The sequence below is a fragment of the Podarcis muralis genome, chromosome 5 (genome assembly GCF_964188315.1).
Source record: "Podarcis muralis chromosome 5, rPodMur119.hap1.1, whole genome shotgun sequence".
In the NCBI taxonomy this organism is placed as follows: Eukaryota; Metazoa; Chordata; class Lepidosauria; order Squamata; family Lacertidae; genus Podarcis; species Podarcis muralis.
In genome coordinates this window covers 58,604,587-58,618,453 of record NC_135659.1, presented here as the reverse complement: position 1 = coordinate 58,618,453, position 13,867 = coordinate 58,604,587, and the positions used below count along the sequence as shown (strand labels likewise).

General features: G+C 43.2%; 1 protein-coding gene across 1 annotated transcript; it reads left to right on the top strand.

Annotated features, from left to right (window-relative positions):
- The first annotated feature begins 1,987 nt into the window (after positions 1-1,987).
- Positions 1,988-11,788, top strand: LOC114598357 (gastricsin-like). The gene is made up of 9 exons (XM_028732033.2): positions 1,988-2,653; positions 4,530-4,680; positions 5,095-5,212; positions 5,766-5,884; positions 7,024-7,223; positions 8,697-8,816; positions 9,451-9,598; positions 10,317-10,415; positions 11,419-11,788. The coding sequence occupies exons 1-9, from the start codon at positions 2,595-2,597 to the stop codon at positions 11,572-11,574; spliced, it is 1,170 nt and encodes a 389-aa protein (XP_028587866.1). The 5' UTR covers positions 1,988-2,594; the 3' UTR covers positions 11,575-11,788.
- Positions 11,789-13,867: the final 2,079 nt, after the last annotated feature.

Here is a 13,867-nt window from a genome sequence, read left to right as displayed (position 1 = left end):
GCTTGCCAAAGCCATTTTTCCTGGAACCTCACCTCTTTTCCACCCCCTTAGTATTTTTTAATTTTTTTTTTTTTTTTGCCACACACATAACGCTGAATGTGCACAAGTTAAATTCATGTAAGTTTGGGGCTTACTGTACTTCAGTTCAGCCAAGTTGGTCAAAGCTACCTCCTAAGGAGCGCTCTGGAAAAACCCACAAACCTGACTGTACAATCTATTTAAAAGTGTATAAACACACACAATAAAGGAGAACAAAAGCATTTCCATATTTTAAAAAATGCATCTTCAATAAAAGTCATGAAACTCGATGTTTTGTTGCAGCAAATTATTGTTGCTTCAGGAAGAAATGTTCATGTAACATTTGATGTGGTATGTCTCTGCAGAGCCACAGCACTTCCTCCATCCATCCTCTTGAGCAGGGGTCAGCAACCTTTTTCAGCCGTGGGCTGGTCCATCGTCCCTCAGACCATGTGGTGGGCCGGACTATATTTTGGAAAAAATATATGAACGAATTCCTATACCCCACAAATAACCCAGAGATGCATTTTAAATAAAAGGACACATTCTACTCATGTAAAAACAAGCTGATTCCTGGACCGTCTGCGGGCCAGATTTAGAAGGCGATTGGGCCGGATCCGGTCCACAGGCCATAGGTTGCCTACCCCTGCTCTTGAGGCTACATATTAACGTAGCCATTAGTCTATATCAGGGGTCTCCATCCAACATCCCACCATTGGCTGCACATTTTGGCACCTGAAGCAAACCACAAAATGGGGCGGGGGCTGGGAACAAGGGGTGAGAAAAGATCAGGAATAAGAGCACAATAAAGATCTATATCGGGAACAAGCAGGGGAGATCAGCAGCAACTACTATTTGACAAGAGGCTGCTGCAGAGGTGGCATGAGGAAGAAGGCTGCTGAAGAGATGGTAGATTCAGCCTCTAAGGAGCATAGCGCAACTGCTGCCAGCACTGCAGCAGTGGGCTATGCATTCCTTGGAGGCCAGATCTACTGCCCCGGGGGATCCTGCTACCTGAAGCACACACTTTACCTTGCCTTATGTGTGGGCCGGCTCTGCACAGAGGCCTTCCTTCATGCCTGCTGTGTCCCCTTCTACCTGCTGAAATTAGGCTTTTTAGAAGTGTTCTGCCATAGGCAGAAGGTTGTGATATGTGCTTGACTGTGTGTGCGTGTGGTGCCCAAAACAGTTTCTCCAGTTTGCACACGTGTCCATGGGCCCCCAAAGGTTGGCATCTCCTGATCAATACGGTAAGTGGACTGATCTTCTCCCTGTTCTACGTAAGACCCTTTCCGTGCCCCCAGAGCTCAGTAAAGGTAAAGGTAAAGGGACCCCTGACCATTAGGTCCAGTCGCAGATGACTCTGGGGTTGCGGCGCTCATCTCGCTTTATTGGCCAAGGGAGCCGGCATACAGCTTCCAGGTCATGTGGCCAGCATGACAAGCCACTTCTGGTGAACCAGAGCAGCACATAGAAGTGCCGTTTACCTTCCGGCCAGAGCGGTACCTATTTATCTACTTGTACTTTGTGCTTTCGAACTGCTAGGTTAGCAGGAGCAGGGACCAAGCAATTGGAGCTAACCCTGTCCAGATATTCGAACTGTTGACCTTCTGATCAGCAAGCCCTAGGCTCTGTGGTTTAACCCACAGTGCCACCCATGTCCCTAATCCAGAGCACAGTACATAGTGGCAGTTCCCCTATCACCTAACGGGGAACAATGACTATGTACCTCATGGTGGAAAAATCCACAAGTTTGTGAGCTTACACAGCTTGAAGAGTGAAGAGCAGAGTGAGCAGGCATGGAACAGAAGAAGGATGTATATATATCACAATGCAATTTTCAACAACTTTGGTCAGCCCTCACGCATGTTCACTTCATCAAATCTGGCCCTCTTTGAAAAAAGTTTGGGCACCCCTGTTCTATCCTGAGCTGTTCTGCTCATTCTATATGATTGGATCCTTGTGAGCCTTTTCTGTTCATGTCAAATAAATTGACTTTCAATCTCGATTGGTATAGTATGGTTCTAGTGATGCTGGAATGCTTCTGATAATACCTTGGATGGAAACAGTGAAGATCACATGACTGTTTAGGGCTTCGTATTTTTCCATTCTAATCAAAGTTTTGCATGTTAACACCCCCTGCCTGCTAACAGCCCCTTATGAAAACACATCCTATAACTATCATATCTCATACAAGTAAAAGATAAAACAAGTGCTTGCTGGAGATGTAGTTTGCAAGGACCTTGTGTGTGTGTTTTAAAGAGAACTGAATATATGATGATAAGAACCAATGTCAACCTCTACTTCCAAAATATGAGCTTAGCACAAAACATCATTTGCTTTTCCGATTAAATAATAGCGATTGAGATAAAAGTTCTGCAATGCCTTTGAAAAATTGTTTGACCCATTGTTAAGATTCTGATATGTGACTTGGCTGCAAGTTGGCGGTGAAAGCAGCACTGTTCAGGGTATATAAGAAGGGACCCTGCTGTGCCAACACTTACCCAGTGTCTTAAGACCAAGGTGCAGCAGTGAAAGAATACACTTTAGAAACTGCTCAGAAGAAAGAAGGCATCATGAAGTGGCTGATCCTTGCCCTGGTGTGCCTTCACCTCTGTGAGGGTGCTGTTGTCAAGTGAGTATGGAACAATGGCATGGTGCAGCCTCTCCGGGTGATTCTTGGCTTCAGTTGTGCTTGGTAGCCGGGGGAAAAGAGCAGCAATGAAGTATGAATGCTTAGCACGATGTGCCTGTAAAGTAATAATGTGCTGTTCATTACTTACTGCTATCTGGGAGTAAGCAATAAGCATTCGGGGCGAGGCTTAATCCCAGATAAACATGCCTAGGACTGCTGCCTAGGATCTTTAAAAACCTATGGACCAAGTTAGTCATAATGACTAGCCTGAGATCCATTGTTTTCTACTGGATTTCAGTAGCAAGCCTATGTCTACAGAACTATGTACTGAATTCAGTCGTTCTGAGTATAGTAATGATTGTGACAGTTAGCTCATAAAATTTAGATAATGGGTGCCCTCCAGATGTTGTTGGACTTCAACTCCCATCAGTCCTAGCCAGCATGACCAATGGTCATAGATGATGGGACTTGTAGTCCAACAAAATATGGAAAGCACAATGTTGGCTATTCTTGATTTAGATAATAGCACCGATGCTCTTTTATCAAGTTGTTAAGTCAGAAATATAGCTGTAAAGTGCAACACAGAGCATTTTATCATTGAAACTTTATTTTTATAAAAGCCTTTAAAACCACAATATTCTATCCAAAGGCAGAGATTCTCAGTCCTTGGTAAGCTCATGGGAGGCGTGATGGTGACAGCCATCATTTTTCTGTCCTCCTCAGCAAATCAGAGTTATGCTGTAAACACTGAAAAACAACAGAAGAGTTTTGTGGGATCTTAAACACTTTTCATTGTTTTTGCTGCAAGAAGCTAATACAACTACGGTACCTCTCTGGAAATTGTGAATATGGAGATTCCAATCTCAGTGATGCTAGTTAATAGCCATGGAATCTTACTACTCATAGTATGTACAGTATATGGGTAAAAAACTTATTTTCCTTAGAGCTAGGAAGGCCTGATGTATGTGTCTCCACAAGCAATTATTTGGTCCTGCAAGATCACTCTAATTCTGGTAGTGGTAGGAGAAATGTTTTTTAATTATTTAAGTACAGTATATACCGTAGGTATTGGGGTGGGCAGAGAGAGCCAACTAGAGCCTTAATTGGCATGCTAATTGATCCTTCCTTGATTGTCAGGTGTAACATTAACTGATGAACAGCTAGTGGGCAATAACACACACACACACACACACACACACACACACACAAACACACTGCTCAGCTGATCAGCTGATGAGGGAGCTGTGTGCCTCTGTGTGTATGTATGTGAGACTGTGAGATGGGCACACCCACTTTGGGCAGCACCCACCTCTGGCTGGCACACAGTCCTAAAACGATGGCCAAGGATGAATGTGGCCTTTGAGCCCAAAACGTTTTGCCATCCCTGCAGTAGATGTCATTACCTAAACAGTCAAAGCTCAGGAAGGCAAGAGAATCACTGAGAAGGGCAAAGACAGGATCCAAAATAGTTTAGCTAATACCTTTTTATTGAATCAGCAGCTGTAGTTATTGGTTAAATAACAAGTAAGATGAAAGATAGACAGAGCACTTTTGGGCAGGGAGGGAAGGAGAAATGTGCAATATCGCAGAAGAGAAGTCCAGTGGAAGAATCTGTACAAGTGTCCCTCTTGGCTTTCCATTCCTTGTTAACAACACAGTGCACGAGTTAGTGTGGCCTTTTAAGGTTAGGATGGTGTCAGGTTAGCTTGAACCCTGATGGAATTAGATGGAAGTTAGTGTGCTTGCCTTAGGTATTATATGGTTCAGACCAGAGAATTCCATCAATGGTCTGAAGATATTCCACTGAGCATACTTAATATGCACAGAGTTTACAGCTGTCTTTTTGACTCTGTGTCTAACTCTTCATTCCATACAGAGTTCCCCTGAAAAAGTTCAAGTCCATGCGGGAGGTGATGAAGGAGAAGGGTGTCCTTGAAAAGTTCCTGAAGGACAATCATTATGACCCTGCCAGCAAATACTTCAACAACTATGCCAGTGGTTACGAACCCCTTGCTAACTACATGGACGTGAGTATACTGTTGGCTAAGAGAAGCTACCAAAATCATAGAAAGAGCAAAACTAGGAAAGAGTAAAAGCTAGGATATCAACATGTGCTGGATGGAATAAGAAGTCCAGATTTAGCTGAATATCAGTGTTTGAGTCCTAATATGTGACTATTAAAAATCATGGGAATTTTAAGTTTTGAGAATGGAATTGTGGTTCTCTTTGTGCATCACTCTAAATTAAAATATATGGGAGAGCATGAAAAATCAAAAGAAGAAAAATATATATGAGGAATATTTTTGGGTAGTTACAGTAATGGGTAGTTTTTGCTTCCTTTTGGGGCGGTTGTGCAAAATGTTCTATTGCATGTGCTGGGAATTTATGCAGATATCAATGTGGGGAGGCTATTGTTGATGGCAATGTACTCCTTTTTCTAGATGTCCTATTATGGAGAGATCAGCATTGGAACTCCACCCCAGAACTTCTTGGTTCTCTTTGACACTGGGTCATCCAACCTCTGGGTGCCATCAGTCTACTGCCAGAGTCAGGCTTGCAGTGAGTATCCTCTAAGCCAGTGGTGGCCAAGCGTGGTCCTCCAGCCATTTGGGGACTACAACCAGTGGCGGAACTTCATGCTCTGGCACCGTGGGGCGGAGAGCAGGTGGGGGCGGGGCTGGCATGTGTCCTGGAGGCGTGGCACACTGCCTGCAGGGGTGTGGCACCCAGCGTGGGGGGGGGGCAGCCGCGATGGCACCCCACCGGGATTGCGCTGCCGGGGGCGGTGCACTCCCCCTGCACTCCTCTTCCTCAGACAGTGACTACAACTCCCATAATCCCTAGCTAACAGGACCAGTGGTCAGGGATGATGGGAATTGTAGTCCCAAAACAGCTGGAGAGCCAAGTTTGGCCACCACTGCTCTAAGCAAAACAAAGGTGAAGAATGATTTTTGGGTTTATATTTTGGTGCTGGAACTTTTCTCACTCGCAGCTGCGGATTCAGGTTCAATGGTGGATGAGAAGAGGGAGTGACACACATGGTATTAAAACCTGGTTTTGTTGTGATCCTAAAAGTGACACAAGTCTGTTTTTCTTCAATTTCTACCACTAGCAAACCACCCATTGTTCAACCCCAGCCAGTCTTCTACTTATTCCACCAACGACCAGACCTTCTCTTTGCAGTATGGAACTGGGAGCCTCACTGGGCTCTTTGGCTATGATACCGTAACGGTAAGCAGCAGTGCACCCTATATTGGTTTCAATAGCAACAACAACAACAACAACAACAACAACTGTATGCCACCCATCTGATTGTGTTGCCCCAGCCACTCTGGATAGTTCCCAACAGAATATTAAAAACTGCTTCTTGCAACAGAAGCAGATAGATAGTAATTTAGTGGCCAGGAAGGAATCCATTCTAACATTCCTAATGCAATGCACTTAGATCACACAGGTAACAAAGTATAGTGACCTTGAGCACAGCCAAAGCTGCAGATGCAGTGGAGGGTGGGGAGAAACCCTCTTGTACAAATATACTTGGGGATCTATTACAGCCAACCTCAACAATCGGTTCTTCAATAGCACTCTGTGAACTTAATGAAAGAGCGTCATTATCAAGAAAGCATCTGTGGCATCTGATCTATGCAAGGCAAGCCAGTTCAAGAATATGTGCAGCCATTTCAATACTATTATGAAGTTGTTACTATGCACCAGGCAAGAGGATTTGTGCATAGCCACAGTGACCAGAGAGCAGTCATTCTCAAACCTGTTGTCACTTGTCCTCACCATGTCCCCTTTCCCCCCAGTTGCATGGCACACAACAGCTTTGGGTGATGCCATTCTGCTATATTTCTTGATGGCACTTGTCCACTTTACAGTGGTGCCACTTTCTCTGTCACAGTAGTATGAGAACTGATATTTCTACTTTGAAACAAGGCAGCTGGTAGTGACAATGCACTAGCGCAGTGACTGCTATTATATTCCATGCATAATACTCATTAGCTCAAGGGATTTATTAGATTAGTCTACTATATTTTTTAAGGTGGTAAAAGAAGAGAGCTAACTGCATTTCTAGGTATTGTTATGAAGTCCCAATGAACAGAAAATCAAGAGAGGAACGCTTGAAAGTTCATCTCCTCATCTTGATAATGAGCCCAGAGAGGTTTCATTTTCCCAGACATTTTGAGTGACCCAAGTCCATTTAGATCACTTGTTTCTCAGGATAAAAAGTGGTTAGTGAATTGTCCTGTAATATCCCCATTGCATATTGCATATGCTGTACTTTTCTGGCAGGTTTCTTTTTCTCCCATTTGTAACATGCTTTTTCTGCTTTGTTGTGATGATGACTCTTTCCTACAATTCCCTTCTAGATCCAAGGCATTTCCATCACCAACCAGGAATTTGGCCTGAGTGAGACTGAGCCTGGCACAAACTTTGTCTATGCCCAGTTTGACGGCATCCTGGGCTTGGCTTACCCTGCCATTTCTTCTGGTGGTGCCACCACAGTCATGCAGGGGATGCTCCAGCAGAACCTTCTTGATGCTCCCGTGTTCGGCTTCTACCTGAGCGGGTATGGATGCAAAAAATTCTTTTTCTTTTGCATTTGCCTTGCCTCCGTCTATCCCTCTTATAGGTTTCTCAGGGCACCTTTCAGTAGGGAAGGATGGCTTGGTCTTTTTCCAGTCCATATCACTTTCCCGCTTTGTTCATTCATAAGTACAAATTTTAAAAATCTGCATGAAGATTCATATTTAAATACTTATTTTTGAATATATTTTCCCCAACATGCCTTTCTGTATATATTTTCTCACAAAATATGCCCCCCCTTTTTTTACAATGTGCACTTTAAAAAGCATTCTGATTTGCTTTTTTGTGTCAAAAACATTTCTTTGCAAACTTCAGAGAAAGGTGAAATCTGAAGGATATCTTCATTCTGATCCACAGGCCAGTCTGGGAAGGGCAGATCATGTCAGGTCATATTGGAATTCACAACGCAAATTCCTCAGGCATCCTTATCTTTCAGGAAAAGTCAATATAAACCAGAAGCTACTCTCCTATTTTGTTACCATTGCTTTAACCTTGAAGTGTACCTTCCCCCATCAGTGATGGGCAAACTAGACAAAGGAAGAGAAACTCATGGGGAATGATTGACTCACTTCTATCATAAGTTCATTCATTCCTGTTCAACACTATCCAATGACAATCTCCCCTCAGTGGCCATGGTTGGTTCTCTTTGACTACAGCTTTCAGATTCAACAGACAGTTTACTGAGAACTAGTATGGTGTAGTGGCTTGAGTGTCAGACTTGTACCTGGGAAACCAGGGTTCAAATCCCCGCTCAGCCATGACACTTACTAGATCACCTTGGGCCAGTCACTGCCTCTCAGCCTGACCTACCTTGTGGGGTTATTGTGGGAGTTAAATGATGAAGGGGAGAACCATAAATGCCACTTTGAGCTCCTTGGAGAAAGAGGTAGAGTATAAATAAAAATAAATAACAATTTACAACAGTAATGGGATTTTTGAGACATGTCAATTACAAAATAGTCCTTTGCTATTTTGTACAAATGCTAGGGCTGAGCAACTAGCTTGAGGGAGAATTACTAGCCCAAGGTCCAACACTCTCACTAATATATGCCATTGCCTCTGATGATGGACCTTGGTTGCAAGGTTATAAAGCCACATATCTATAATAGCATTCAATTCAAAGTAACTTAAACATAAAACAAAGGAGATGTTTGCTGCTCTGTGTAAAGCACCTTCCATTTTAGAGTCTCTCCAGGTTGGATCCAGGCTTACAATGCAGTCCTGGCCATGCCTACTCAGAAGTCCTATTTAATTCTGTGGGGTTTACTCCCTTATAAGTGGGGTTACGATTGCAGCTTTAATCATGCTTAGAGCAGACCCACTTTAGTCTTGTCCCATAAATGGCGACAGGTCTACTCTTAATTATGACTGATTCCAGATCAAGCTTTCTGTCTTTTTTCAGTGAATGTATGTAAATAATGAAGTGTTTCCCCTTCTTGTGCATTTGTCCTTCTAGGCAAGAGGGCAACCAGGGTGGTGAACTTGCTTTGGGAGGAGTTGATTCCAGCCTCTACTCTGGTCAGATTGTCTGGACTCCAGTCACCCAAGAAGCTTACTGGCAAATTGCAATCGAAAGGTAAGACTATTCTCATAGATAATGTCTACTGGGAGCCTGATCAGGCTTCAGTGGAGGCCTGTGGTTGAAAACCTGAACAGTCCTTTGATTTGAGTTTTGGGGCTCTTTAAATCTATTTCCCTTGGACCAGCTGAGTAATTTCCCCCCATCTTATTTATTTTGCATACCATGAAACATGATCCAAAGAGCATTAACAACAACAACAACAACAACAACAACAACAACAACAACAACAATAATATTTATACCCTGCCCATCTGGCTGGATTTCCCCAGCCACTCTGGGCAGCTTCCAACAGAACACTAAAATACAAATATCCTTTGCTTATGCTGAAAATTATAGTTCAACAATCTGCAAGCATATCTTACTCCATTTATTTCTGGCTCTGGCTCTCTGCATCTTCCAGGACACGGAAAGAAGAGCTGTGATTATTATAGCCCAATTACAAAAACCTAAGACTGCAATCCTGCTTTTGGTTATTATGAAAAGCTCAAAACCATGGCAGCTTTGATGATGCCATGAAAACATCAAAAGCAAGCCAGGAAGCATGACATCCTATGGTCTTGCGGCTCCTCGATGCATCATCTTAATAGGAATATAACTGCTGACAACTTTTTAAACTCTTCCCCTCTAGCTTCTATATTGGCAACCAGATCAGCAACTGGTGCAGCCAGGGATGCCAGGCGATTGTGGATACTGGAACGTCCCTCCTCACTGCTCCACAGCAGGTCTTTGGAGAGCTGATGCAATACATTGGAGCTGAGCAGGACAGCAATGGCGAGGTAGGGGGGGACGCAGCTGTGGATTGGGGGCACGACCACTTAGCACCAGTAATCTGAAGATGCTCAGTATCAGCACCCATGAAACTTAGCATGTTCTTGTTTGACCCCACACAGTGGTTACAGTTCAAAGGATCATGCAAGGAGTGTAGACTCAGGGAAATATATTTCTCTTATTTGGCTGGTGGGGTGGGAGTGGGGACAGCGGCAGAGAAAGCCACTCAGGGCGAGGGCGAAGCGAGCTGCCCATAGGGGCGGGGAGCACCACAGGGCCTCTGGAGTCTGCCTGCCTCCTCCTACTCAGCCTCCCTGGTGGACTGTTTGGGCAGCGCAGAGCCTGTGCATGCCCAAGCCACCGCATCTTTCCCAGGAGAGACGCATGGCTTGGGTGCGCTACAGGCCCCACAGTGAGTGCTGCCCGGCATTTTGTCACCCCCCTCAGTGGTGACACCCGGGGCGCCCAGCACCCACCACACTCCACTTCCTCCGCCCATGAGTGGGGAGTGTTACCAGCTGTCAGAAAACTCCTCCATCATCTTCCTGCCACAAACTCCCGCCTTGACTTTGAAGAAACCATTGAAGACCTGCATTTCAGTTTTAACCACCAGGGAAAGGGCGCCTAAGGATCCTCATTTTTTTAGTCAGTGGTGGTAATGTTTGAAGTGCAATAGTGATTGAAATATGCTGCTGCATAGCTCTTACCATACTTCTCCTCCCACAGTATGTGGTCAGCTGCAGCAACATCCAGAGCATGCCGACCATTACTTTTGTCATCGGTGGAAGCAGTTTCCCTCTGAGTCCCTCAGCCTACGTCCTTCAGGTATGTGAAACCACTGAAAAGCTGTTCCCCGTTAGTTAGTTAGTTATTTGTTTGTTTGCTTATTTAATAATCCACACCTTCACAAAAAATGTGTTATTTGTTTATTTATTTAATAGTCCTAATCCACACCTTCACAAACAAATATCAAGGTAGTATACAACATGTAAGAATAAAATCAGCGAAAAGCATTAATGGAAACATAATTAAAGACATCAGTTAATACTGATTGATGGCACCAGGCACTGGAAAAGGTTTTATCTCTTTGCTGGTGGCTGTTTCAGGACTCAGGGCTGGTTGTCTCATCCAAGGACTTGCTTCTGGCTAAACTGCCTATGTGGCTTTTCATCCACCTAGGGGAATATGTGATGTAAAGCAGTCTTTAAAAATAACCACTAGGAAACGTAGTTAGTGTCTATGCCAATGTAGTAGGATGCAGGTGTAAAGTGCTTGTACCCTAGTGATGGAGAACGTACCTGGACCATTAATTACTGGGATGCTGTTTGTACCCTTCTGACTGCAGAGCAGTGCTCTTACACCTCTGTGTAGGGTCAGTGTGCAACAGTACTTTACACAGCTGCTAATGCAAGTTTGCACTCTTACAGATACCTTTTTTTAAAAAAATATTTTTTATTAATTTTCCAATAAAAACAGCCAATTAACATATCCATCAAATCATAATCATAATCCGATTATAATCCAATTAAAAACATAAACTAAAATAAAAAACAACCAAATTACAATCCAAATTATTAATCATTAATTTGTTCTGGGCTTCCCATAGTCTGGACCTCTGAAGTATATCTCCAATCTTACAGATACATTTTAAATAAAAGCCAAACATTGACCAAGAAAAGGGCAAAAATCTTGAAATTCAACATTGAGGTGCAAAGTTTGTGTGCTGAAATGTAGTGTTCTCTCATTACTCTGCAGTTTCTTATTTATGCCATGAAGTTGATGACAACTCCTAAGCCAAATAGATTTAACTGTGATTTTTCTTTCACAGAACAACAGCGGCTATTGCAGCATTGGCATCATGCCCACTTACCTGCCATCCCAGAATGGACAGCCTCTGTGGATCCTTGGTGATGTCTTCCTTAGGTCCTACTATTCTGTGTACGATCTGGGCAACAACCAGGTTGGATTTGCACCTGTAGCATAAACTCCCCCAGAAGTCTTTTGTGCTGCTCCAGGCCTCGTCCCGCTTCATTCCACCTGCTTATTCATTCTGATACATGCTGTAATCCACCAGCCTTCCTTTCTAAGGACTTGGAGGTGTTTCCTCTGCAAAAAATTGAAACCTCTGCTGTGAAAATCCGCAACATGACTGTTGGGCTTCTCTCCAAAGTAACTGCAAGCAAATAAAAATATAATCTAATCATACAAATAACAATTTGAGTTGTATGAGTTCTTGCCTGACTTGCTTGGGGGGAAATGTTATTATTATTATTATTAAATATTTGAGTGTGTGTGTGTGTGTGTGTGTGTGTGTGTGTGTGAGAGAGAGAGAGAGAGAGAGAGATTCACAGACACATCATAAACATAAGTAAGATATTTTAAAAAGGAGTAAAACAGTTGAAAATAGGTTTTAAAAATTGTACTGTATTAAACATAATACAAAATGAACACCATAGGCAGAAACCTTTTCATCCGTCTGGAAAAGCAAAAATGTCTTTAATTATTTTTGGAAAGTATAGCTAGTGGGTACCTATCATATCTCAGTGGGAATGTTGTTCCAGGGAACAGGGGCAGCCACACTGAAAGCCCTGCTCTGCGTTGCTGGAGAGTGGCAGCATCAGATTTAGGGCAGTGTGGAAAGTCCCCCCACATAGGGTGCTAAGCCGAGGGGGTGCAAAATGAAGATCCAAAATTGAGAAGGTCTGTTTGGGGGCCCCCAAATTATTGCCTCACACAGGGCACCATATTACAAATGATTACCAAAGTCCGCCCCTGAGAGTGGGTTTCTGAAACTGCTGACGAAGCATGATGGGGAAAAATGTGACATCTTAATGTTTTCCCTAAAGCTGCAGAATTTTGCATTCCCCTAGGCCCTGGGGAGGGTTACCAAAAATCCTTTATATTTGCATATGTAAACTGCTTTGGGAGGTTGGGGTTTTTTTGGGGAGGAGGGGGTTTAAATCAAATTTTATGAAATAAATAAATAAATTCACCATCACACTACCCCAGAATTATCCCTCTACTAGGGTCTCCCAGGACAGAGAGACCAGCAAAACTGGTAGTGTAACAACAAACTGAGGAGCACTTTTGAAAAGTCCATTGTTAAAGTCAGAATGGAACTTCAGATACTTCCCTTAAAGTCAGTGGGAATAAAAGCTTACCCATGTATGATTTTTTTGCAATGAGCAGATCTGTAACCTGCAGGTAACCTCCTGAGCTAAGCAGAAGCACATCACACAAACCCTCCAAGTGCCCCTATTTTCCAGGGACAGTCCCAGATTTACAGAAGCCCTCCCAGTTTCTGATTTGAACTTGGAATGTCCTGCTTTTCCTTAGGACGTCCCTATTTTCATGGGAGAAATATTGGAGGGTATGGCAGGATATCCCTATTTTCATTGGATGAATGTTGGGGGGGGGGGTATGGAGTTCTGTGACCCCCAAGCAAGGAGATAAGTAACTATACATCCTTTAGAAGACATTTCAAGGCAGCCCTGTAGAGGGAAGCTTTTTAATGTTTATTGTTTTGTTATGTTTTTTATATATGTTGGAAGCTGCCTAGAGTGGCTGGGGCAACCCAGTCAGATGGGTGAGGTATAAATAATAAAATTATTATTATTATAGAATAGGATGTTCCTACTTTCATCAAAGAAATGTTGGTGGGTATGCATCACAGGGAGAGTTAATGAGCTCTTCTGGCAAATGTATGGTTCTCCATATTATACGGTTTTGCTGATGACCCAATCTGTGAGCAGCAAAACATGTCAGGGATGCCAACCTTGGATTTGGTTTCCTTGAAATAAAAGTCATTGGAGATTTCGGAGATTTCTATGATATAAGATTTTCACCTATTAGGCTGAGCCTAATAGGGAAGGTTTACAGCAGTAACACTCCAACATATCCTGCTTCACATCACATTTATAGGGGTCCACTAAGTCTTTCTGCCTCTCTCAGCCCCATTTCCAAGACTTCCTAGCTATTCCTACATCCTTTCTGGAATGCTTCTGGGTTCAAAATCACAGTAACAGAAGCTCAGCTAGAAAGCTTATGCAGATTTGGGAAAGTACCACCAGGGCCAAGAGGATACCAACATGGTTAATGAAGCTGTTAGAGACAGAAAGGCTTCTTGAGAAAAATGATAGTCTTGTAAGGGGAACAAAATGGAAGACAAACCTTGGCAAAAGAAATAGGAAGCCTATAAGAGATGGGGAAAAAGAGAGGAGCACATTGCTAAAAACATAAAGACCAACAACAAGCATTCCTTAAACACATTAGGAACA

Bases quoted from the DNA above. Each gene is read 5' to 3' on its own strand.
- LOC114598357 (XM_028732033.2), top strand. From the start codon at position 2,595: ATGAAGTGGCTGATCCTTGCCCTGGTGTGCCTTCACCTCTGTGAGGGT. The intron at 2,654-4,529 runs GTGAGTATGGAA...CATTCCATACAG, and splicing joins TGTGAGGGTGCTGTTGTCAA to AGTTCCCCTGAAAAAGTTCA. The intron at 9,599-10,316 runs GTAGGGGGGGAC...CTCCTCCCACAG, and splicing joins AGCAGGACAGCAATGGCGAG to TATGTGGTCAGCTGCAGCAA.